This window comes from Exophiala aquamarina, assembly GCF_000709125.1.
Source record: "Exophiala aquamarina CBS 119918 chromosome Unknown aczIA-supercont1.13, whole genome shotgun sequence".
Classification (NCBI taxonomy): Eukaryota; Fungi; Ascomycota; class Eurotiomycetes; order Chaetothyriales; family Herpotrichiellaceae; genus Exophiala; species Exophiala aquamarina.
In genome coordinates, this window is record NW_013550575.1 from 281,036 (window position 1) to 306,174 (window position 25,139).

Genomic DNA, 25,139 nt, shown 5'->3' on the forward strand with positions numbered 1-25,139 from the left:
GAGATACACAGCCATATGGCTGGCCAACTCCTTGCGTGCATCGCTATGCAAACAAGAAACGCGTTAGAAATTGGAAACCTCTTGCCCTGAGCCCATACAAGTTGCTGTTGCTCACCGCCGACCATACCGAGACAACCAAATCAGAGCATATCACCCACAGGGACACCAAGACGCGAGATTGTGCACCCAACCAACCTCTCCGCACGGATGAGGTTCGGCGTCGCGGTCCCTAGCCCTCCAAGCAGTCTTCATCCAACCTCGCGAATAAGCGCACACTATAAACTGGTGTACGGAGTACACCCCACGTACCAGGGCTCGGTACAATGAGACCTTCTGTACGTGTCGAAACGACATTGCACCGACGGGCAGTGGAGCTCTAGCAAGCACCCAACCAGTTAACCGATCAAGTGGGTACGCAAGAGCAAGGCGCAGGGAACCGTAGCCCGAGGATTAAGCAAGCAAAGCAAGAAGCAACCACCGTCGAGTAATAAGCATCAGGCTTCCAGGGCCTTCCCTTAACGAGATATTCTATTAGGTTAGATTTGGCGGGGAACCACACCTTGCTTGCCTGGGAGAAAGTGAGCCGAGGGAGCTCGCGGGCTCAGTAGCATAGGTGACTAGTGAAATACATGGCAGTTCCCCATTACTATTACTACAGACCAACTCAGCAATCGACCACGAGGGATTTGACCACCCAACTGTATTGATGCCGAGCACGAGGTGACCAGTCGTCACATTCAGCAGAGCAAGTACTCTGTACGCAGTCCTCGGCCCCACAATGAGGACCCGCAGTGCAACGCACTTCATCTCCGCCCATGTATGTACGTGCTCGACACTGGGATACCTTCCGGATATGAGCGATATGGCGGTCGAAAAGCGCGATCCATCATCACCCAAGAGGACGCTGTACTGTAAGCCTCGCCTCCCCAACCGCATCTATACACCTCGGACCTCCAGGCATGCAAGATCGGGGCGCGCGCCAGGTCAATCGCCTTATTCCATGTAAGCAGCCGACTGGGTATCTGCGTGATGCGTATGCACGTACATGCGTGGATCTTGTTCTGGAGAGAGACATTCTATCTTTCTCTCCACGGTTCTAGACCCGGACGCAGTCCCTGGCTCCATGCCAGTGCGAAGGCAGGCATTGTGCGGTGCTCTACGTATGCCTGTTTCGCGGGTCCTGGTCCCATTGTGTAATAATCCATCGTAGTCATCGACGCCCCCCCTTTTTTTCCCCCGGTTTGAATCCGAAGAGTGGTCTTTGTTAGTTAGCACCAGCGAGGCCTATGTAAATAGTGTCATCGTACTACAGTTGTAGCACAGTTGCAACTCACATGATTCGGTCGTTGGGGAAGCGCGAGCGTCAAACAGCTCACGATGCTTCTTTGGAGGATTTTTGTTTAGATGGGTTTTCCTTTTTTCTGGTTCGTCCGAGTGATCATCCTCGTTACACCGTAGTGGAGTTACTTGCAGAATTCCTTACTATGATGCCCAAGTATGTAGTAGTAGCGTTCAGCTCAATCGGTAAAGGAGGCATTGTGGCTAGCGCCGTCACGGTGGAGTTTTGGTATTCTCTAAAGTGTGTCAAGTCAAGTGCATTTGCGTTTGGTTGTAGAGTTTAGTATATACGCGCTAGGCAAGTCTTGGGCCACACTTTTCTCCCACGTAAAAAACGATCATCATGCGAAGGTGCCACCTGAGTTGACTCTGGATAACTCTCAATTGGAGTGGTGTGCAGCGCGCGACTATAGTTCTTCCTGATTTCCTAATGCAGTCATGTTGAGGTCCACGTGTCCAACCCTTCTGCTGATACCGGGGATGTTTAGGTAAGTCTTACGAATGAGTTACTTTCCAGGACCACTCTTGCACTGGCGTAGTGTAGTTCCATCGAGCTGGCAGGCAGCATCTCACATGACGACGGTGATCTTGTAACCGCGTGGAAAATGCTAGCCCTAAGTCCAGCTAGTCAACCCAGTCCCCAAGTGGTTCGGATGTCCATGGCCTTGAATGGGACGGTGACAGAGGACGTTGAAGCAGGGTCAATGGTAGGCATATTTTCCTGTCAGGCGGACTAGCGCAACCGGAGGCTTGTCTCCTACATTCAACCACTTCAGTTGCACAATTCCAGACGCCTCCACAAATTCTCGTAGGCGATCGTAACCGTAATTCCGCGCATTCAAATCAGGCGAGATTTTAGTAAGATAACTGCCAACTGCAGCAAGATTGGCATAATTACCCTCATAGCCGATACTATTCTGCACTGCCTTTGCCAGTCCTGTAAGCGCGACCTGGTCAAGTGGCCTCTTCGATGGCTCTATATGAACCAGTGAGCGTGTATCTGCTGCGGGAAGAGTGTCCACTTTTGCGCTCGGCGACTGAGGTGCTGCTGGCGGCTCGTCAGGCTCAAACAACGGCATTTTGAGTACGTCAAAGTATACGAACTTGTCGCAAGCGGCGATGAATGCGGCGTTTGTTTTTCGCTCTCCGAAGCCGTATACGGTAACACCCTGCTCGCGAATACGGGCTGCGAGCCGCGTAAAGTCGCTGTCGCTAGACACAAGACAGAAGCTGGAGAAGCGACCGGTGTACAATAGATCCATGGCGTCAATGATCATGGCCCCATCAGTAGAGTTCTTTCGCTGGGTATACGCGAACTGTTGAATCGGTAAGATCGAATGATTTAGCAGCAACGGTTTCCAACTCTTGAGCGCAGGGTTGGTCCAGTCCCCGTATATGCGCCGCACACTGGCCCTGCCATAGTTAGGGATTTCGGCCATCAGACCAAGGAGGATCTTGGGCGAGACGTTGTCACCATCAATCAAGAGGGCTAGGTTACCGGAGGAGTCGTTCGCCATTTCCGCTACCAACCATGTGGGCTCGTCGTTGTCCGTTGATAAGGAGGCAATCAAAAGAGATAGCCACAACGGGTCCAACTCGAAAAGGTCAAAGACCTTGACACCCGCCGCACGGGTTGAGTCAAGGTGAAGTAGTTATCGGCCGAGTTCAATTACGCTTCATCACGCTTCGAATGCACGGTGAGGGAGCCTCGTCAATGCCAGGATGACCTCGGTTGTTGGTGCCAAGACCTACCTCACTAGCGTATGCTAATTCTGGATACACGTGCCGCGTTATAATTAACAGACCATGGGTACTCCACTCGGTGACAGAGATCTCAATCATCCTCAAATGACCCGCCTACTGTAGGTTACCAAATACAGATATCCAATAGCAGGTGCAAGATAGCCCGTGTGAGCACTAACTGCATTGAACATTACCAGGCTCAGAGCAAGTTGACTATGGAAATACTTGAGGTAATCCGGAGTTATCCTAACATAGAGGCTTTGTACGAGTGGTATTCCTCTGAATTTCGCTCGCAGTGAAGCGAGTGTAGTGACACATTATTGTTATGGATGGCTCGGGCCGTCTTGAAGGGACCCGGCCGTCACCTTGAGCTACCTAGGTAACATTGGCACTACGGACCCATAAGTTCCGGGCACTTGCAACTGGTTCATGTATATAGCCGATGCGGTGGACATCAGCAGGAAACCAAGACTGGGAGAACAGACATATATTTCCGCGTATCACGGGGACGAAGCATTGTTTGTAAGATGCAAATCTTATTGACTATTTACTAATTCTTAATCTCAAAGGAATGCGATTATTAGAGTGCTCAGTAGTCCAAGTCTGATATCCCATCGCACGGTTCCCTCATATGAGCTGAATCGAGTGAGTGAGACAAAGCAATAACAAACTCAAAGTCATACTCTGGACTGTAACCTTGGTCATGGAATCTGACGTATGTCTAACAAGCTATGGCGATAGACCTTGATAGCTATTTAGAAAGCAGATCCTCGGCGCTCGGTAGCTTCGACAATCTCCTTCTCCAGGATGCCATCTCTGGCAAGGGTGGAGGCGAAGGTCCTGCTTGGCTTCCACTTACCAGAAGTACGAGGAGTGCACTCCTCGAACATCTTGTCAACTTGCTCCAAGGTCAGACCCTTGGTCTCGGGAACCAAGAACCAGGTGTAGACCAATGCAGCTGTGCATAGACCGCCCCAGACGAAGAAGACGGAGGATTTCAAGTTTCCGTGCTCCTCTCCGACCATGTATGGGGTGATGACGGCAATGATGGTGTTCCACAGCCAGTTGGAAGCAGTGGACAGACCAACACCACGAGAACGGATGGGGAGAGGGAAAATCTCGCCAATGACGATCCAGGCACCAGGTCCCCAGGTGGAGGCAAAGAAGAAGATGAAGATGGCAATGAAGGCGATCTGAGCATTGACTGCGGGAATGTTGTTGGCAAGGCTCTTGGTGGAGTCAGCAGGGTCGGGATGGGTGTGGTTGAATCCAATGGTAACACCGATGATGGCGCAGAGGAATTGGCAGATCAACATGCCAGCAGCTCCATAGAGAAGAATGGTGCGGCGTCCGAATCTCTCCACGGTCCAGAAAGAAATGGGGGTGGAGCAGACGTTGACCAGGGTGAAGATGAGGGAGATCAAGAAAGTGTTCTCAATGGCACCGGTGGATTGCAGGAAGGGTGTGGAGTAGTAAAAGATGAAGTTGACACCAGTCCATTGTTGCATCATCTGGAGGGAGGTTCCCAAGATGGTTCGGCGCAAGTTGGACTTCTGATGTCCTAGGCCACCCTTGAAGCAGTTCATCCAGCTGTTGAACCATCCAGCATCGGGGATCATGGCACGCTCGTATTCCTCATTGGCCACGATTTCAGACAGCTCGACTTGAATGTACTCGGACTCACGAGGCTGCCCACGGAGCTTGGAAAGAGCGATAGTGGCATCTTCGAGTCTGCCCTTCTTGACGAAGTATCGAGGAGAGTCAGGGAGAAACATGAGACCGCCACCGAGAATGATAGCCCATGCAAATTGGATGGCGATGGGGATTCTGTAGGCACCGGTGTCCGTGCGTTTCTCGGTTGCGTAGACGACAATGGAGGCCAACATGATACCGATGGTGATGCAGAATTGATAGCCAGCGACGAGGGCACCGCGGACCTTTCGGGGGCACTAGGGGTTGAAGTTAGTTGGGTGTGTGCGGCACCATTGGCAGGGCAAGAGGAGCTTACGATTTCGCTCATGTAGAGAATGACAATGGCCGATTCGAAACCGACACCGATACCGGCAATGAGACGACCAGCGACAATAACACCAAGAGCATCACCAATTCCCGTGATCATTTGGATGATCACACCGATGAGATAGATACCGCAGCCCATGATGATGGTCCATTTGCGACCCATCATGTCGGCCAGATCACCAGCAATGAGGGCGCCAAAGAACGTGCCGGCAGAGAGGATAGAGACAATGAGGGACTGGTGGGAGGAAGACAGCTTGGTGGCATCTGGGCCTTCGACGGCCTGGATGAAAATGGAGGAGCCATTGACACCGTTGATGTAACCGGAGTCGTATCCGAAGAAGATCCCACCGAAGGAGGCAAAGGCGCAGATGAGGTAGGCCTTCCAGGTGACGGGGGCTTCAATGGCGTTGACATCCTCGGTGGTGCGAAGAGCCATTGAGTTGCTTCGAGAAGCACGGGGAGATTCCTTGGTGGCCATGGCTGCGGTGGTGAATGGACCACGGTGATGGAGTGGGCTGGAATATACCAAGTAACAGGGGAATGGAGGGAAGAAGAGAAGGGCTGCTGGCAGGAATGGGGGAGGAAGTGAAGTTTATATGGTATGTGAACGAGGTGTCACCTGGGAAGGTAGGCGCATTGGAGAATGGACAGTGAAGGTGCAAGGACCAGGGCAAGAGGCAAGAGGCGAGAGGCGAGAGGCAGTCACGACTCAGGACTCACAAGACTCACAAGTACGGAGTGCTACTCCGTACCGTCACTGCTAGTGTGCATCCTATCGGGATTGAATCCATTTGGAACCACCTGCCCTCGCATTCGTGGCAGTCACGACTCACGACTCGCAACAGACTGCTCCTTGGTGTTAGGGCATGTTTTGCGGTGAACCGGGCCTCCACCTTTAGCCAGAGCCAGAGCCAGAGCCGGGGTGGGAAAGGATGCGCTAGGCAGGCAGGGATACAATGCAAACAATGCCATGCGACGAAGGACGCAGTCGAGGGGCAAGCAGAAAAAGATCGAGAGATGTTGTGACCTGAGCCTGAGTGTTGCAAAGTTTGCGCAGGACGGAGTACCAGGTATGGAGTACGAGGAGGTTCGAGTGACGCTAGACGGTAGCCTCGTCGACCAGGGCTGCCAGAATCTAAGTTTCTCCAGATGGAGCTACTCGTCAACTCCGTGCAGCTGGACTGGAATGCCGACCAGGGCTGCCAGCAAGGACCAGGACGATGCCTCATTGGGATTGTTCCCTATCCACTGCGTCTTGGTCCAGAATGTCATTTGCCATTGTCCGCGGTGGATCTGTGCAACCTTGATTTCGCCGCATGTGACCCTCCACCCAGTCTCCCCTGGGCCAGAGAGCCCCGATCGACCATTCGAATCCACTGCCGACATCAAAGCGACAGATGCAAACGCCATCACACGGAGCATCTTCTCATTCAGGATCCCCCGCCAGCTCCCAGGAAAATTCCATCAGTTAAGGTGGACAAGCCTTGTCTGGTGCTGTGGTCGTCCCCACATCTGACTGCTTGACATTGCCCCAGCCGGCCATTGCTGTCAATACTACGATGATCCATAGCCCCCGGGCCCATCGTTCGAGACATTCGACGCGGCTCAATCATACGAGCAGGTCAATTCGATGGCAGACCCGAGAAATCTGAGGCGACCGTGGCGTCCATCTCTTCGATGCCCGCCTAACTTTGCCGCTGACCTTGACTGCCAATCTCGAACTCCAGCTTGGCAAAGGTCACTTTGTACCAAAGGTACCGAGCACCCTCGCGACCAGATCATGCTTCCCGAGCTCGAGGCTGGATGGGCTGGGGTCGATGTCCCACCTGGGTAAGGTATAAGTCGTCTTGGGTGACGCCTGGATCGAGTGCCAGAGTAGCTTCAGCTAGCCCGCCGCCCAACGCACGCCCGTCCCTTGGCAATGATACCTTGTTGCGGGGTTCTAGGGGTGTTTGTGGACGGGGCGGGGACCCCTACTCCCTTGCTCTGGTTCGACTGGAGGTCCACTGGTGATGTGGTGGGTAATCTACCGTAGTCTTCCCGGGGAGTGGCATTTGAAATCTCCCTTCGCTGTCTTCGCTCTGGGAAGGATGTGCGCTCGAAGCTCCACCGCAGAAAAGCTTTGCATGCTTGGTGACCTATTGGTGGATGCGGTGTCTGCCTCAATTTCCTGCCAGTGACGCATAGACTTCTGTCCCAGAGTCACTCGTTCCGATTGACCGTGATAGTCGCCGCTCGTGTTCGTGATCTCTGCTGGGCCCCAAACATGGCAATAATACTCGGTATTCCGTCCCCAGCGCTGAGAGGCGCGACAAGACCGCACACGAAGACCAAGTTCATGTCCAAGCCCGAGACAGGAGCCTGGACGAGCGTAGTCACGAGGCATGGACCATGTTTCAGGTAGCGCTGGTCCGTACGAGTCCTGTGGACTAGGCGCTCCTGGAGAGTTGGGACTCGTGACTTGTGATGACGCTGAGACGCCCAAGGCACGGCATGCCGCTCGTTCGTTGTCCGGCCATACGCGTCGCAGCCCGCCTTCGTAGTCGATACCTGATCTCCATGGTATTAGCTGCTGTAACACTGCGACGGCGCTTGCCTCTCTGCCCAACAAGTAACCTAAGGAAGATCCCCTCCACACAGAATCCTCGGTACGTATTGACCTCATTATCTCCCCCTTTCTCCGGACTTCACCTGCACTCCTCCATGGACTCGGTAGTCGGTCTGGAGGTCAGCCTGAGCGCAACGTGGTGTGAGGGGTGCGTGTGCGGGCTGCAAGGTGTGAGAAGAGATGCAACGAGTTACAACTTAGAGGCCAACCGCTGGACGCTCCGCAGGCATCAGAGCGCTTTGCTCTCCGCCTATCGGTTGGCCGTTCCTTCCTTCGCTTCGAAGCCTGCCACGCTGACTGAGACGCTGGGGAAGGTGAGATGGTTGCTTCCTTGGTAGACCTCCACCCTGAACATGTGATGCGCCAGTGGTACGAGGGAAGTTATGACTCACGGCTCACGATGCACTCGATGCGCGTTGCTCTTGCCGGAGACCGCGGAGGAGGAGGAGGAGGAGGAGGAGGACGACGACGACGACGACGACGACGACTCACCCTCCTCGTCCTCCTCCGCCGTATCATTTGCATCTCATTTCCCGCCGTCCTCCAGTGGCCAACACAGGGTGCCCCTCCACAAAGCCACTACAGACGCCTCCAGCAGGACACCTTTGTTTTCGTGCCAGCTCCTTAAGGAAGCTCATTTGCCCCAATTTGCGTGAGAAAAACCTCTTTCCGTGATCAGTTACCCTAAGTAGGTATCTGTATGCGCAACGGGCTACCTACCCACCCACTATAGTCCCAACTCTATACAAAGTTTTTCGCCCAATACTCCATTAGTAGCTGGTGCCATCCATTCAGGTATCCACCGATACTCCGCGGCCGCCAGAGCAGGCCTCCAGCCCGCTGACGGTGGAGGCCCCTGCAATTACCCCACCTCACTTGAACCTTTGTCTTTGCCTTCCAACTTCGCGGCATCTCCGTTCCCTTGAGCGCGCAGATTTTTCCCATCCAAAGAAAACTTAAACCATGTGGCGCGGAGAGCATATGCGACACGCTACGCAAAAGACAGAGACAGACGTTGCAATGCGAGCCCTGGTTCCGTGGGTCTTGAGATTGACATTGCACTACCGAGTACGGCTCTTGAGCGCTGTTAGTCTCCCGTTCTCGCTTTAGGTCGTCGACGATGTGGCTTGCATGTTCTCGGCATGGAATCTGAAATGGTTCATGATTGCCTCGCTCCCTGTCCCGAGCACCATCGATCTTACTACTACTGTCCATGTGAGATTTGGTTTAGAATCCACGAAGGCCAAGTCAAGAGTATCTCGTCCCGAGTACTAAGTAGGGCTACGAAAAGCCTAAGACGCGGGTTGTTGGTAGCACTCCATCTCACATTTCAACGCCGAACTTCCAAGCCGTTGGGAGGTGGCGTCGGGCTCGCATTTGAACACCTTTAGATGTTGAGACCTCTTCCGCCATGGAGAGCTCCAATCCATGCCTCAAGCATGCGAGCGGAAGTTTGGATCATGCTAAACATCTCATTGCTCGCCCGATGTCCAGCAAACTCAGCCCTTACAAGTGGCCGTAGCTCAAGAGCCTAACTCGACCTTCTAGAATATGCATGCATTGCACTAGTGCCCATCATGGATCTGAAGGTTCTTCCGCACTGCAGGCTGGACGAGTCGATGGCAACGAATGAGAGCGCAATCAGCTCCCCTATTCTGAGATTTGCAAGCTTTACCCGATAAAATTCCCTGCCTCGACGACAAGCATGTGCTCGTTACTTCGTGCTCGCTCGACAAATCACTGTCTCCTGTCTGTAGCCGAAGTTGTCACCCTCCCCAACAACGGGTTGACGGCATATCGTAGATCCCCCGCGACCTTGAGAGCTGCTCAGGGTCTCACATTGCTTGGTACCACCGTCTCCTCACGGTTGCATCCCCATGAGCAGTCAAATCTGTTCCTGTCGATCCTTGCCCGTGGGGAGCGACCAGAGAAATGGGCCACACATCAACGAACCATCCTTGTCGAGCTACCTTGTACGAGTAGGACTCATTCAAAGGCTGGTCCACGTCCACGTGTCAGCTATTCCGCCCCTCTCTTGCCAGAAGGCTGGAATCCCCAGTCGATGAATCTACAAATCTGAAAAGACTTGATCAATCAGCACTGCCATCTCTTGAGACTGTCGTGCAATCTCTGCCACAGGCAACACCCCATCTTCGCAGACGTAGTAGTCGATCAATCCGGCAGGCACCCATTCGAAATAAACATTGGAGACGTGCACAGAATCTTTCTTGGAAGAGTCTGTCTGATTCATTTCTCGACCCTGTAAATTCCAGGCCTTACTGACTTCAGATGGATCATTGTCTTCTTCTCCATGTTCGTCTAGCGAACCCGGTGGAGCGATCTTATCAGTCTCGCTGATACAGATGACGCGACACTTGCCTTGTGTGATATGCTTGCTCGTCAAAGCTGCCGGTAAAGATCCAGTCTTATTGCTAACATCCCCAGCCTCCGATATGCGGTCTGCACCGAGTATCAGCAAGTCAATGTCCTGGCTAAGAATGCCAACGGAACAATCCGTGCCAATCACGACGCGCAGGCGATTGCGAAATCCCTGCGTCTCAGCACCTGATTCCCCTTGCGTCGCTGCCGCGTCCGTCAAGAACTCCGCGAAACTCACTCCTTCAAAGAGCGGGCGGGATTCGAGCACGCGGATCTCCAGATGGAGCAAAGGATTGTCCTCGAGTGCGCATATCACCGCAGCCTTGATCGTAGACGAAGAACTGAGCGTCAAGATCTTGATCCACTTCGTTTCCTCCTGCTCACAAGTCTTGTATCTCTCCTTCAAAACCGCGGAGAATGCCACACCCACTCGTTTCGAGAGCTCATTCCTCTGCTGAAGATAGGATTTCAAGGCGAGTCTGACCTTACCTGGGAACTCTGGGTCTAGATCCGTAACATCTCCAACCCGCGACAGAGCAGTAGCTACAGACTTTGATATCGCGGCAGCCATGCTCGGACGCGCATTGAACGCCAGGTGGAAGGCTTGCAGCCGGAAGTCTCTCCACCAGGCCTCCGGTCCATGTACTCGTACCTGGTCGAGGGTATCCGCTTGGGTATCCAAATCCGTGATCAACTCGACCAAAGTCTCCACAGCCATGGTCGCTAGCTGCCTCGCTCCATTGGAGTGATCCAGCCGCAGCCTCTCTAGACCCTGATGCAAGGCACTGTCCGGACTAACCCACACCTGCCCTAATGTTACCTCCAATCTCGGGACGCAGTCGTCTACTATGAGTTTCGCCGTCTCCTTGCCCTCACCCTTGCCATTGCCCAGTATCTCGTCGATCGTCCTCCACTCGTAGCCAGTGTGCTCCCAATCAATGCTCACCTGCGTCGTACGACTAGTAGTCGGTTCATCTGGCCGCGGTTGACCCACCTTTGGCACTTCGAGTTCAAGTTCTCTCTTGAGGCGGAACGCAAACGGCCAGACCTTCCATGTGCGACCCCTGTTCTCATCATTCCCTTCCTTACCACTACCACCAGCGCTGACGGCCGTCTCATCGACAAACTCAAAGCCCGGCCCTCTTCTCCAAAGCTCTATATCCTCGGCACCAAGACCCGTCTCTTCTTTCAGCTCGCGCCATGCTGCACTCAACGGAGACGCATCCGACGCCTCGATCGACCCCGCGATCGGCGCGAGTTTTCCCCTGTAGGTCCGTACCTTGTCAGATCGGCGGAACAGCAGGACTCGATGCGGTGTGGTCGCGTATGGGTTGGGTGGGAAGATGAGGACTGAGACTACGGAGCGATGTTCGAGTGTCATTGCACACTGTCCAGTGGCATCGGAGGTGGGAGGTGGGAGGCCGTTCGAGCGCGCCTCTCGGGGGAGTCGGTCCCAAGTCGCGACACTATCGACGAGTACTAATCAGTCCAACGTGAATCTACAGCCCCATGCGACATAAGCTAGCAAAGAGAGTAGTGGTAGAGGGCTCTATGCTTCACCGTTCATTGATGCGCGATATTTCCATACATTCCACCCTAGTCAGGCTGACCAGTCGCCCACAGTCTTGGCATTAGCTTAGGTAATCCCAATCCCCCAGCGTGGGTGTGGCTGCCTGTGGGTGCCCGCGGGTACCTGTCAACTCCTTCCCTTCTCTCGGCAGAGACAAATTCCACGATAGAACGACCACTACTGACTAGTATTGACCAGATTCCACTTCGGTCTACTGACTGAAATCCATCCTCGACGTATATTGCCTTCGCCAGTTCGCAATCCTGGGGGCCCTTGCGGTCCAAGCTTAGCCTACCAGATCGTTTACAGCCCTGTCAAGCGCCCTGGAGCACTCTGACAGCCGGGCTCAAGGAAGCCGTTCGGAACCCTCAGATCTACTTGTCAATAAATAAACAGCGATCAGGTCCGCATCTCAGATCCTCCGTCAAACACACAAAGCCCCTGGCACCCACATAGTGGCAAACACAACTGGATCCCCAGAGGTGCGGGATATAAGGTTTTTACGGGGGACGTGAACCCGATGACGGCACGACTGTTTCGTTTTCAATTTTTATTTTACTGTTCTGTTCAGACGATCGCGCATCGCGAGAGTCAATTACGCAGGGACCCCTTCCCGAAGCAATTTTTGGCCAGATCAGGCCGGGCGAACCACCTTGTCTTGTCCAATCCCTTAACTTGCGAGCTACTCGTAGAGGATACACAAAGTCTAATATTAAAATAGCATTGCGGTTTTTGGAAATCGGCATTGTAATCCCTAGCCTCGATTATTCTCCCCTTATGGTAAGCTGTCAGTTAATACAAACATCGAAAGTCAAATGGCTTTTGCAAAGCTGAACCTGAGGTCATGTAGCAACGCAGCCCCAAAGGTTCCGCGTGGTCTGAAGTCCGGCGCAAACGAATACCAACAGCGATCGATCCTTCAGTCCAAGCTGGGATCCTGATATTCGTCGGTCTTTTGTGCTATTGCTTCGACTATGGGTGTGGTCGTCCCATCAAGAGCTGAGGCTTTGAGTCCCGGACTCGCTAGCGAGCATCCTTTACAATCCCAAGCATTCGTCCGATCCTTTACCCAATTCAACATCCAGTTCCTGGGTATCCAAGCAGTCTCCGCCCTCGGCAATGAAGAGAATGGTCTACTACGACTGTGCCGTATTAGACCTCTATTTATTTCGTTGGAATCCGTGTTGCTGGAACTACTGCCCATGAGCTTGGGCATGTGCTTCCGCAGGAAGGGTTTTCCAGCTGGTAGACAGGCGCAAACAATGGCCATGTGCACCTCAAGTGCCCTGTTATGAGCTCGAACGTCACCAGAATTATATTGTTGACCTTCACCTCAAAATTGACGCCGTGCACACTTACCACCATATCGTGGAACCAACGAGATCCCATGTAAGATCGGAGCTGTTGACTAGGGCAACTGTGCGCTTGGATTTGACAATGCTAACAAACAGTACACTAGAAGCCCAGTAAGCCCAGTGTTCCTCCTTATGCAGCTCAGCGGATCATGTATTTAATACGTACAACCCTCCAGTCATCAAGAAAGTATGACGCCGACTTTTCGCCTTTTTGGGAGCCGCAGATGGCGTAAAATGAAGATTGGCAGGACAAGAAGCATAAAATCTGTAAGGGCGTTCATGACACCGGAGAAGACTGCGATCTTTACCCAGTTAATGCACGAACCAGTGGTGATGGCCAGATCCCAGTACTTTTCCAGCGGCCGACAAGAATACACCCAGTCGAACGCGGCCACCAGTATGTACAACACAACGGCGACCATGACAACGTAGATGGTGGCTCTGAGTTTCCCTTCGAGGCACCAATCCGAAGAGACAGTGTTAGAATAGAGAGCTTGGTGAGCATGATCGAAAATCCATAAAAGACGCCAGAAATCACCCCAACCTGAGCTGTGTCAGTGCCGACTATTCTTGAGGTCCATGGATGATCCTGGCGGCGTGGAAGCTTCCTACCTTCATGAACCAAGGGTTTAACGTGGAATATGGACATCCCGCAGATATCGTCCAAGTCCATACCTCAGATCTGGGAGCATTCAGTGCCCGCTGCATCTTGGCCAGGAAACATGAATCACCTACTCAAGCAGTCAAAGATAGAAACATTAGCGCGAAGAGCAGAGTTCGTGATAGCGGATGAGTAAGGAACTGGAAACGTATCTGGGGCAGACATACCAAGGACGAAAATAACAAGTCTGTGGATGTTAGTAGAGCTTTGTCGCAAGAACATCAGTGGAAAAGCCTTACAATCATCTATCCCCACGCGCCTTATGATACAGACGGCCGTATAAAAGCGCAGGCCGACAAATAAAAGCGAGATAGTTGAACATACTGCATTTGACGACGATAACTTATACGAGGTGCACAAACTGAAAATCAGATGGACAGACTAGCGTGATCCATAGGCTATCGGCCTAGCTGAGCCTGGCAGAGAAACTGAACGGAACCTGGGGAGATAACGCAATTATGTACGTCCCCTTGCGCCACAAAGATCACCCCGGACGAATGGGAAGCAGGTTAACATGTCCCCGTATCCATGTGCTTTGGCATGGAAAGCATTCCGAAACATTTAGCGTCCGCCAACAGGGTCGTTTCGATCCTCAACGCCATCCTCGATCATCGGTGCAGTGCCAATACACTTACCTTGTATGTATGGACTACGAGACGCAGCAGGTAGAAGGACCTCCTGTCCTGTGTCCGACGCACTGGCAGAGAGTGCTGGGTATGTATTCATATACATTAGAGTTAATGTTGCGCCCTTCGTACAGCCTCTATCCTTTGTAGCACTTCGCCTAGTCAGAGCCATGAAAGATTTATGTGTCTCCGTCGCATCTCCGTGAGAAAGACAGTGACTCGGCGGCGTCGTATCTCTCTTGACACCAAGCATCCATATTCCCTGTGTGCCATAGACTTAGAGGAGACGAAAGACGCAGAATTGCCGCTAATCAACTGGGTCATCTTCGTTTGCCCAGGGGCAGTATATTCGTCAAACCTTTCAGGTACGGAAATCACTTATGTCTCCAAACCCATCCAGATCATCGACAGAGCTGAACATGTTCCAAGCATCCATGTTGAATTCTGTGAAACTGAAATTGTTCTATCACTAGATTAGAGATCAAGACCCGTGACTGCAGCATGTACACCACATCAAGGCGGCAAAAATCACTTACATCAGTCATCGAATCGAAATACCTTGGCTGCTCGAATCCCGCCTGAATCCATCGGCTGTCACCAGTATCTGCTGTCGCGAGAAGGCCATTGCTAAACTTTGAATTTGTTGGAATAGGCCGTGAGTCATCGTGCTGATTTGTTTCCGTATAGGCCTTGACTACTTTGTAAGCCAAGTTCGCAGACTCCTTTGCGAATGGGAACGAAATCTCGGATAGCGTGACAAAATCAATGTGCCCAAAGTGACCTGCACAAACATCTAGAAGTGCTAGATCCGAAGCTGCTGAAGGGGCACTGGGACTCTTCAAAATCTGCACAAACATATTGATATGCGCATACATCGGGTAGTAGAACGCAAGCCAGGCAGGCACGGAAACGTTGATGGTTAGAGATCGAAGTGCCAGGATGATTTTGGGTGCCGCAGCAGCCACAGCCGCTGAAGACAGCGCAATCTGTTCGTCCAGGGCAGCATTTGTTTCTGTACTTCGGAGTCTCGCAGCGATCCAGGGATAGAAGAATGGGATATGCACAGCCATTATACTCCCGTACAGCGCAAATCTGATGTAGACCAGGTGTATGAGGCGTGATATGGACTGTCGATCTTGGAGTGGAAGAACATCTTCTTCAATCTGAAGATCTGGCGGCAAAGATTGTTTGAATTCTTCCAGTTGACGATGAATGTCACGGACGGTGTTGATTAGATTTGTTAGTGATTGCTGAGATGCCTTGACGGACATGATACGGCGCGATATCTGTGTTGATATTTGAGCGTGTCTAATGATATAGGTCAAGATGTTGACATCAATAGGACTTCCCGGAGGAGCAGCTCTTGGTATCTCGGCGCTGATATTCTCGTCGTCGATCGCTGACGGTCGGCCGGAGCGAAAAGCCAATTGCTTGTCCAAGCAATAGATTGTCCACCAAAGCCAATTTCTTTGAAGAACTTCTGCTTCTGGTAATCGCCAGGATTTTGCTGGCTGACGATGAAGGCCCTTCCCTTGGGCCATTCGCACTGCTAACCCGGAAAGATAGTATTCCAACGCAGGGCTACCCAATCCTTCCGCGTAAAAAGTCTGGACCATGTTACTTGACGGACAACCCGCAAAAGAAGTTGTGACGGAGAGTTACCATCAAAGTGATGGCCTGCACGGTGAGCAGACCACTGGGCTTAAATACCAAATCGGCAATCACAGCCAAAGCATTAGAGAATAGGCCCCAAGCTTCCGCCTGAGCTTTCGCAAACGGTACTTGACGATCTCGGGCGAGTAGGCATCGACAACCGGCAGCATATACCACGTTCCTCAATGCGTACCATGCAGGATCCTCTTCTGCTGGTTGTTGTTTTTGTGGTTGTTCCAGATGTTGGGAAAGACGAACTTCAAACGCTGGGCGATGTACAACGCCAAAAACGGCATCATAACAATCCTCAAAGTACGCTTACCAGAGTCAGCGCATCCTGAAAATGATGTGGAGATTCCCTATCAGTGGGCCTGGGAAGAATCCATACCTGAAGTGTACGCCCAAGCCATCGTAGCATCTGGCTCTGGCGGTTTCTGGGCTGTGACCGAATGGGTCTTCATAGTGAGGCGACTAGACCAGGTGTGGACTAAGAGCCTCGCGCTGTCTATGAATTCGTTTGTACCCGTCCTCTCACAAACCCACCTTAGACCTGGTGGAGAACATACCGAGACCCAGGAACTAGGACCATGATGCTCCCAGTTAACACTTTGAAGCTGGATTACTCCATCTTCACTGTCTAGAGGGTTTGAATTTTCAGGGTAGTTGGTGCTTGAGTTTTGGGGTTGCTCTGGCGACAACGAAGCATGTGACAGCCCTTCAGAGAAGCCATTCGAATGATCGAGTGCGAAACCGTGCGAAGTCGCCCGGTAATTCCCTCTAGGGACATTCTCCCAGGAGCGACCAAGAGCATTATCAGGTCTCCCTAGCTGTTTGGCGGTCTCAATCTCTTCTCGACCTGATGCAATAGTCTCTGAGATTGTATCGGAAGGAGTGGCTGTGGTTGCAATGCCAGAGACACGCTCTGCATCGAGCTTCTCATTGTTTCTAGTAGGAATCGTTTTCGAAGTTTTTGGACCGGTGGTGACTGCGTTCTGGAGCAAAGCTTCCATCCGTGCGATTCTATTCTCGATCGGTGCAGAGAGTTGAGGTGCCGTGGTGGTTCGTCTTTTCCGTCGAGATGGAGGAACAACACATTCTTTAGCTCTTCTACGACAATCTTTGCAGGGGATACCATCGACACCTTGAGGCTTGAAGGTCAGTGCTTGCTTCGACTTGGTTTCATCTTTTCTAGTCACAGACATTTGACCTTTCTATCACGACAATTGGAACATGCCGTGGCAAATTTCGATCCTTCTCTGTGGGCTGACATTCGCAGAACTGCTCTAAACCGCTCCGGCGGTCCAGCTGATTCAAGATGCTCTGTCAATACGCCAAATACAACGTTACAAAGTGTGTACCTGGGATTGTGCTCTGTCTTTGTCGACGTTGAAAACAGCCTTCGGAGTTCGGTGAAAACTCAGTCCAACTCCGAAATGTGGGGGATGTGGAGACTCCATCCCACAAAATGGGCCACAAATTCAGGGGGACCCTGTACGGCTGTAACTCGATTTGACATCCCTAGATGCTGTGGGGCCTGAATTTTAAGGTCTTGATTATTAATGCCAGCTTGAATGAATAGCGGTAAAGTAGTTTACAGCAATGAGAAACCATAGGTCGAACCTTGGCATATCACGTGAGCGCCCGCTCCGCATCACGTGCCGCAATTGTGGTTCCTCCTCACAACTTTTAAATAAATCACACCTTGACAAACACGTCTCTCCTACTTGGTACCATTCACACCGTTCATAGTTGCAATGCCCCTTCCAAAGAGCAGCTCAAGGGCCTGCATCAGCTCTCCTCCTTCACTTCTGCTCTTGTGCAAAGATCGCCAAGCAACGATATTGTCCGGTCGGACGAACAGGGCACCTCCTCGCTTAATCCCCTTTACCTTTGCCCAAACATCATCACAGTCTTTGACATGGTGAAGCAGTGGCCCAAACTGTGCAATTGAGATCTTGATGCCCATGAAATTTGCGAACCTATGAGCAACTGAGATCCATGCTTCACCCACATCATCCGTAAATAATGCAAAGCCGCCATCGCTCCCGGCGACATCATGAGTACTCATCTTCTTGTCAAGAAGCTCGATCCACGCGTGCGGAAGGCGGCTTCCAGGTCGAGTACTAGGAACATAGTTCTGGCCCAATGGGTCGCTCTCATCGGGCTCCGTGCCGTCATCGACAACAAATCCCCCAGTTCCATACTTGAAGCCCAATTCAATGTTGTGGGCTGAGAATTCAATTCTTTGGGAGTCAATGATCTTGGCAGTTTGTGCGCGCAATGCTGCCGCAATCTCTGAATCTTCAAACATCTTAGCAAATCTGGCCCGATTACTCGCTGTTTGTCCAGGGACAAGCCCAATCACAGCATTGATAACGGCAGAGTTCTGAAACGTGAAAAGACCCCAGTCCACATTTCTTCTCCCAATAGCCCTTCTTTCAGACTCATAGGTGTCGAGAATCCTAGCATCTGCTTTTTCTTTTAGGACTAATGAGAGTTTCCATGCTAGATTGTACGAGTCCTTTGAATCGTTAAACTAACGTATTGGATTGATGGATGGGCCTTACCTCAATCGCTGTATTCAGTCCAAGGCCAGTCGTGGGTGGCCTCTTGTGTGCTGCATCACCGGCAATAAAAACGCGCCCTTGCCGATACTTGTTCGCGAGTACGGCTTCGATGATCCAATGGCTTGTCTTTATTGGCTTGATATCAAGGTTGGGAATATTCAAGATCTCCCGGATGCGTGGGATCAACTTCTCTTCTTCGAATCTAGCTTCATCATCTAGATCAAAGCCAAAGTGAAAGATCCATTCCTTAGAGTGCTTGCCCCAATTGGGGCCCATGGGAACGATAGCGCCACTTTCGAAGACTGTGCCGCAATTGCCGTTGATCATATGGCATGCGAAGAAGCGTTCGTCCCAGTATTGCGACAGATCTGCCAGGAAATGCACCGAGATCATGTCCGTGAGCCCCTTTTCACCTTCCATCTCCACGCCGATTTTAGGGCCAACAGTCCGGCCACCGTCAGCTCCAACTAGATATTTGGCACGGTATCTGAACTCCACACCGTCAGTATCTTTCCCTCCTACGTAAACATAGTCTCCGTCGTCCCTAATGTCTGTAACTATGTGGTCAAAAAGCACTCTGGCGATGGTTTTCTCGGTTGCCAGGCGTCGCAATATCGGCTCCATGCGGCATAGTGGAAGATTTACCGACCGTACTGGAGCGTCATTCCTACAAGGAAAATTAGCATCAAATTCTTCTGCCTTCTTGTTAACCTACCGGTATGTGGTATTCCTATCTGTACCATCTTCTCCTCCAAAGCAAGAGGTTTTGTAAATAAGTTTCCGGTCGGTTGGGCCACTGCCACCTAATGTCGACATCCATGCAATCTGGCTCATATAGCGCGCTGGGCAGCTTTTGTTTCTCAATTCGTCCTCAAGGTTGTGTAAACGGAAAATTTCCATGCTACGCTGGTTGAGATAATGGGCTTTCGGCAAGACCGACGTATCATGGTGCTTCTCTAAAAGGACATGCTCTATTCCATAATTTGACAAGAAGCAAGAGAGGCTGAGGCCGCATCCTCCACCTCCCACTATTACCACCGGAATATCTATCATTGGAGCCATTCCAGAAGATGATATGTCCCCTGAGATGCAACCCAAATTTTCGCAGAGCAAATAGTGAGGCGGGGGCAAAGAAGGGAACTTCGACTAAATGCGTTTTCAACGATTCATTATGGTTGTTCTAGTGGCCACACGGTGTCTTCGATCCCAAGTATCGCCAATATCACTGGGGAGGAATATTCGGTTGTTCTCGAAACGTCCACCGCCGACACCCAGACATTACTGATGTTCGGGAGCTTTTTCGGTGCTCGGACGTTGACGGTTACAACTTCCGGAGAGATCTATGATTGATATGCTATGCCGGTCTCAATTTTTTGCATTCTGTGAGAGGTCCGAACGTAGTGTCAACATCGTTACGACTGGGGAAGAGCTTGGACACATCTGGGGTATTTTCCATGGAATACCTTGGTTAAAATGCAGCTTTCGGCTTCGTTCGACTAACCCTCGGCGCAGGGATACGGTAGTGTATCTCGTCTAACACGAAATGTGATACTTCGGAGGAGAAATTGAGACTCCAGACCTTGCGCGGCGTGAGTCTAAGAATTGTTCGTCTAAATGCTGCTAACCCCCGGACCCCCCCTCATCATACAGGAAAGTGGGACTCGGTGATATCCTGGGGTCAATATAAAGTCATCAGTGATGACCTCGTAATACAATGCTTCAGGTGCTCACCACTTTCAGCAAAAGCTCTTCAAGCAAGCTACCAATCACCATGCCGCAGCAAGTGGAGCCCAGTGATACTCCTTTCCAGCCGAAGACAGCTGTTGCTGCAAGCTTTGCGGAAATTGAAAAGGGTGGTGTTCAAGACGAAATTGCGGATGCGGCAGAACTTGAACTTCAGCGCAGAGTCTTGAGGAAGACAGACTTAAAATTGGTTCCTATACTGCTGCTACTCATATTTGTCGCATTCTTGGACCGTACCAACATTGGCAACGCACGCATCATGGGCCTAGAAGCTGAACTGGGGATGAAGGGCAGCGACTACAACATTGCTCTGTTCGTTTTCTTCATACCTTACGTCACTCTCGATATCCCTGCAAATATCCTCATGAAGAAATTGCGACCCTCGTTGTATCTGCCGACGATTGTGTTTTGCTGGGGTAGGCCCCTCTCCCCGTTCCTGTCATGTCTTCTTGTCTTCACATCAGAATATACGCTGATGCTCTTTCTTCAGGCATTGTGACGATTGGGATGGGAGTCACCAAAAGCTTTGCAGGTCTTGTAGTCTGCAGAACGCTGCTTGGGGTGTTTGAAGCGTGCTATTTTCCAGGCGCCTTATATCTGTTGTCGATGTATTACACCCGCTACGAGCTTAGTACTCGAGTCAACCTCTGGTATTCAGCAAGTGTGCTCTCAATAGCATTTGGTGGAGTAAGTTTATGCTTCTGTTCGTGATGTGCTCTTTACTGATGAAATCCATAGCTTCTTGCCTACGCAATTGGTCACATGGATGGTGTCGGTGGGCACCGACCATGGAGATGGATTTTCATCCTCGAGGGGGCATTCACTGTTCTCTCCTCATGCATCGCTTTCTATGTGTTGCCGGACTGGCCAGAACAAGCCAAATTCTTGGACAACGACGAGAGGACAGTGCTTCTTCGAAAATTGGCCCACGATACCAAAGATTATGTTGAGACAAAGTCGACCTGGGAAGTTTTCAAGGATTGCATGTGCGACCCAAAGCTCCTCTTCAGGTAAGGACAGGACCTGCATATGTCTGTACCATCTACTAAGGCAATTCTGAAGCTCGCTCATGTATCTCGGCATCGCTCTCACTGGCGCGGCTGCCGCGTACTTTCTACCAACCATTCTGGTGGAACTAGGCTGGACTGCGCTCAAAGCTCAATATATGAGCATTCCCATCCACATGTGCTCACTGATGTTTGCAGTTCTGAGTGGGTATTTATCGGACCATTTCAAAATTCGTTCGCCCTTTGTAATCGTCCCAAATTTCTTTAGCCTCCTGGGCTACGGGTTACTGTTATCACACAACTCAACAAGTGTTCGAGTTCGTTACATGGCGCTTTTCTTTGTCACCAGTGGGTGCTTCGCATCCATTGGGGTGACAGTATCATGGCTCAATAACAACATTCTGGGCTCAAAAAGAAGAGGCATTTCGACTGCAGTCCTTTTGGGGACTGGCAGTTGTGGCAGTGTTATCGGAAGCACTGTGTACCTCAAGCGTGAAGCCCCTCGCTATGTCACAGGATACAGTGTGTCGATCTCTTGCGTTGTTCTCACTCAGATCTGCGCAGTCGGTTATCTGACATACGCCTGGTATGAAAACAAGCAGAAGAGCATTGGGGCACGAAACCATTTGCTAGAGCTTCCGCAAGATCAACAAGATGCGCTTGGTGATAAACACCCAGGTTATCGATACACGTATTGAGCGGTCAAGGCAAATAGTCGACATCCAGATGTTTCGTTCTCTGTCCTGCCCAAGCCTAGAGACTAGGAGTTTAGCAGCATAGGAACTAAGTTGCATAGAATTTGGGCCTACTGTCCGTCAGCCCGGAAGAATGTATTCTGTTCCCAGAGAGTCATACTAGCAAAGTTATTTTTCCAAGTATTCGTATGGGACATAGAGAAAGCGGCACGCAGGCCCTTGGACCCATGCAAATGTTGATGTATTTGGTTTGGTCCCCATACAGAGCCACGTTCAGAAATGACTATACTCTGTTGAATTGAGCACCTTGATGGGAACGAATTCCAGACGCCCGTTTCTGCGGCAGTTTGGTATTCAGAAACTGAGCTCAGGGGAAAGGGCTCGGAGGTTCGGGCTTGGCAATACCGAAGCATTGTGCCACCGAGCCAAGCATTGTGCCACCGAGCCAAGCATTATGCCACCGAGCCAAGCATTATGCCACCGAGCCAAGCATTGTGCCACCGAGCCAAGCAGTGTACCGACGCAAGAAGCTGGAAGGAAAAGACATTGAATCCAAGACGGACCCGAGGTGGTTTCCGTTTGTGGATATGCCAGGTCCCTCGAAGCCGAAGATTTGAGTATTTTCTCTCGTCCCTCGCGAGGTATGATGGGCAGTTTGTCCGATGCCCAAAGACTTCACGCACGAGAGCAAGCCTAGGAGCCGAGACTATCACATGTTAGGTTTCGTATAAGATAATCCTTCACTCTAGAGTATGGTATCCCTGGGGAGTAACTACTTGTCCAGCCAGTCAAATTGTCGGACCATAAGCTCTTCCACCGATTGTGGCCTGTCCGTGCCGGCAAGGTCGTCGCTGACAGGTAGTCCTCTCTGCTCGAGAAACCACGCAAGACTGGAATAACTTTCTCGTCTGCCCACATGTTTAAACGAAGTACCATGTGCTCCATCTCCATGTGTGGATGGCATGGCGACGGTTATACTGTCCCGATCGTAGATGGCCTCCAGTCCTGCCAGCTTCCAATCTTCGCCGACCTTCTCGAGCCTTGATATAAACCGCGTCCAGCTGACCAGCTCATATGTCTCTTCCTCCACCTTGAATTTGAACGTGATGTTCCCTGTAGACTCAGATACAGCCCTTTGGTGACAAGGAGACAAGTGAATATCTACAGGCATGATCAAGTGTGTCGCCAGCGTGCCTCCTTTGACCATCTCCTGTGACGCAGCAAGGAATTCATCGATGTTGCCGCTGAACCAAGATACTTGTATCTTTGTGTGACTGGCGTCTGGGTGCCAGCTTTCTCGAAACTTCGTCCATTGTGCTGTATCACGATAGTAGCGTTCCCGAACAAGGAGGTGGCGGATCTCGACCTCTGCAAGGAGGATTTCTGCTTTGGTGGGCGTCATGTTTCCACTTTCTAGACTGGCGAGTGATCCAGTTGGCTCATTACAATGAGGATATAGCTCTGTCGATGTTGAAGCTTCCCATTCTTTCTGTATATTGGAAATCACTGCTTCTAAGGCAGCCTACCGTTAGCACATGATCATTTTCTCGCTGTCATTCTCGGCCCCGCCGGAGGACTATCTTGCCGGTGGGGGCTGATCAAGACAATCTAAAAATAGTCATATACATCTCAATCACTGTTTCTTGCCTTCGTCATGCTAAGTATGAACTTAGAGCGTCCATTATTGCAAAACTTGGTATGAGTCCGTCGGTCTGATTGGTCAAAAGTTCGGGGAAGTGAAGGCTGTCAAATCTCGGGACCACCTGGAGTTTACTCCGGTATCCGAAGCTGTCTGGCTTGTGGATAGTCACCAAGGCCCAGTATTAAGGGAAGTATACATTGCACTGTGTGACGGTCGAGTAGTGCCGGAAGAAAGCGTTGACCGAGCCTGGAATAGCATCTTCGGGATTAAGAGTCCAAGTCCCTGCAAAAGATCAGACCGATCCTGTCTGGTCTTTGGCTGCATTCTTCCTCCATCGTCATCCGCATCAGTCATAAGGGCATCTCGTACGTCTTGCTGGATCTGTCACCTGTAGCCCATGGAAAGGACAGGGACCCTGTGTGAGCAAGACCCCGAACGCCGAAGCACGGCTCGGCTCAGCTGCACCTAAGTAGGCTTTGTGAACGAACTTACATGTTAAATTCAACTGCACGTAGACCTATTCTCATTCTTTATTGTCCTCGATTCGACCTGAGTCCATGTTCAGTGGAGTGTTCCCTCGTCAATCATTCCATATCTAGCACACTCAAGGAGTCTATCTCACCTATCTCATCCATCTCAGCCAGAATGGCACCATCCGCGATTGAAACCACCTCCGATCTAACTGGCAAGCACCGAGGTGTTCGACACAGCCCGGCAAAGCTCGCCCATGTGGTCCTCCGGACGACTCCAAGCACCTATAAAGATATGATACAGTTTTACGTGGATCTGCTAAATGCTTCGATTGTGCATACTACGCCTGTGCTGACGTTTCTCCGGTATGATGAGGAACATCATCGGATTGCCATCATTCAGACACCAGACACCCAACCCAAACCAAAAGATGTTGGTCACGCCGGGCTTGACCATATTGCATTCACGTACCCGACATTGACCGCGATGGCCCAACAGTACACCTACTTGAAGACTCTCTCAAACCCATTGAAACCATTGTGGGCGGTCAATCACGGACCGACTTCCAGTCTCTACTATCGAGACCCTGATGGAAATAAGGTCGAGCTCCAGGTAGACAACTTTGACATTCCTGAGGACGCAGACGCGTTCATGAAAGGGCCATTGTATGATCAAAATCCGATGGGGACGGACATCGACGTAGAAATATGGGCGGAAGAGATATTGAGTAAAGCCCACGATGATGGATCGGAGGGCCTTTCGAAGGCTGAGATCGATGCAAAGAAGACCCGAATAGAGATTGGCGAGAGGCAGGACTTGCCTGCTGGTTTTTGAAAGGCCTGGAGAGAGGGAGCTTCAGACCGATAGTCTTTGGGTAGCCATCACACTCATCCCGATAGTTGATCTTGAGAAAAATCCGTCATCACTCATGGGAGGCTGCTTTGTATTTCAGCACCTTCAAACAATAACAACGGAAACGGTTTGGTACTCGTCACTCGCTTGATGATGATTCTTAGAAGAACGGGGAGGTAACAGAGTTGTAGACACGTTGCAAAACATGTT

The 25,139-nt window shown here is 51.2% G+C and overlaps 8 protein-coding genes across 8 annotated transcripts; 2 read left to right on the forward strand and 6 right to left on the reverse strand.

The window, feature by feature from the left end:
* Positions 1-2,039: 2,039 nt before the first annotated feature.
* A1O9_10403 (uncharacterized protein) lies at positions 2,040-2,855 on the reverse strand (the record flags this gene model as incomplete). Its single annotated transcript, XM_013400564.1, has 1 exon — positions 2,040-2,855. One exon carries the CDS (start codon positions 2,853-2,855, stop codon positions 2,040-2,042), a length of 816 nt encoding a protein of 271 aa, XP_013256018.1.
* A 981-nt stretch (positions 2,856-3,836) lies between these two features.
* On the reverse strand, positions 3,837-5,578 carry A1O9_10404 (uncharacterized protein; the record flags this gene model as incomplete). The annotated part of the gene is made up of 2 exons (XM_013400565.1): positions 3,837-5,030; positions 5,090-5,578. The coding sequence occupies 2 exons, from the start codon at positions 5,576-5,578 to the stop codon at positions 3,837-3,839; spliced, it is 1,683 nt and encodes a 560-aa protein (XP_013256019.1).
* Positions 5,579-9,776: 4,198 nt separating this feature from the next.
* Positions 9,777-11,468, reverse strand: A1O9_10405 (uncharacterized protein; the record flags this gene model as incomplete). The annotated part of the gene is made up of 1 exon (XM_013400566.1): positions 9,777-11,468. One exon carries the CDS (start codon positions 11,466-11,468, stop codon positions 9,777-9,779), a length of 1,692 nt encoding a protein of 563 aa, XP_013256020.1.
* Positions 11,469-14,700: 3,232 nt separating this feature from the next.
* Positions 14,701-15,915, reverse strand: A1O9_10406 (uncharacterized protein; the record flags this gene model as incomplete). Its single annotated transcript, XM_013400567.1, has 1 exon — positions 14,701-15,915. One exon carries the CDS (start codon positions 15,913-15,915, stop codon positions 14,701-14,703), a length of 1,215 nt encoding a protein of 404 aa, XP_013256021.1.
* A 1,757-nt stretch (positions 15,916-17,672) lies between these two features.
* A1O9_10407 (uncharacterized protein) lies at positions 17,673-19,572 on the reverse strand (the record flags this gene model as incomplete). The annotated part of the gene is made up of 3 exons (XM_013400568.1): positions 17,673-18,473; positions 18,520-19,214; positions 19,317-19,572. 3 exons carry the CDS (start codon positions 19,570-19,572, stop codon positions 17,673-17,675), a joined length of 1,752 nt encoding a protein of 583 aa, XP_013256022.1.
* A 718-nt stretch (positions 19,573-20,290) lies between these two features.
* Positions 20,291-21,967, forward strand: A1O9_10408 (uncharacterized protein; the record flags this gene model as incomplete). The annotated part of the gene is made up of 4 exons (XM_013400569.1): positions 20,291-20,678; positions 20,753-20,949; positions 21,001-21,272; positions 21,325-21,967. The coding sequence occupies 4 exons, from the start codon at positions 20,291-20,293 to the stop codon at positions 21,965-21,967; spliced, it is 1,500 nt and encodes a 499-aa protein (XP_013256023.1).
* Positions 21,968-22,736: 769 nt separating this feature from the next.
* On the reverse strand, positions 22,737-23,366 carry A1O9_10409 (uncharacterized protein; the record flags this gene model as incomplete). Its single annotated transcript, XM_013400570.1, has 1 exon — positions 22,737-23,366. One exon carries the CDS (start codon positions 23,364-23,366, stop codon positions 22,737-22,739), a length of 630 nt encoding a protein of 209 aa, XP_013256024.1.
* An 885-nt stretch (positions 23,367-24,251) lies between these two features.
* On the forward strand, positions 24,252-24,911 carry A1O9_10410 (uncharacterized protein; the record flags this gene model as incomplete). The annotated part of the gene is made up of 1 exon (XM_013400571.1): positions 24,252-24,911. The coding sequence occupies one exon, from the start codon at positions 24,252-24,254 to the stop codon at positions 24,909-24,911; it is 660 nt and encodes a 219-aa protein (XP_013256025.1).
* Positions 24,912-25,139: the final 228 nt, after the last annotated feature.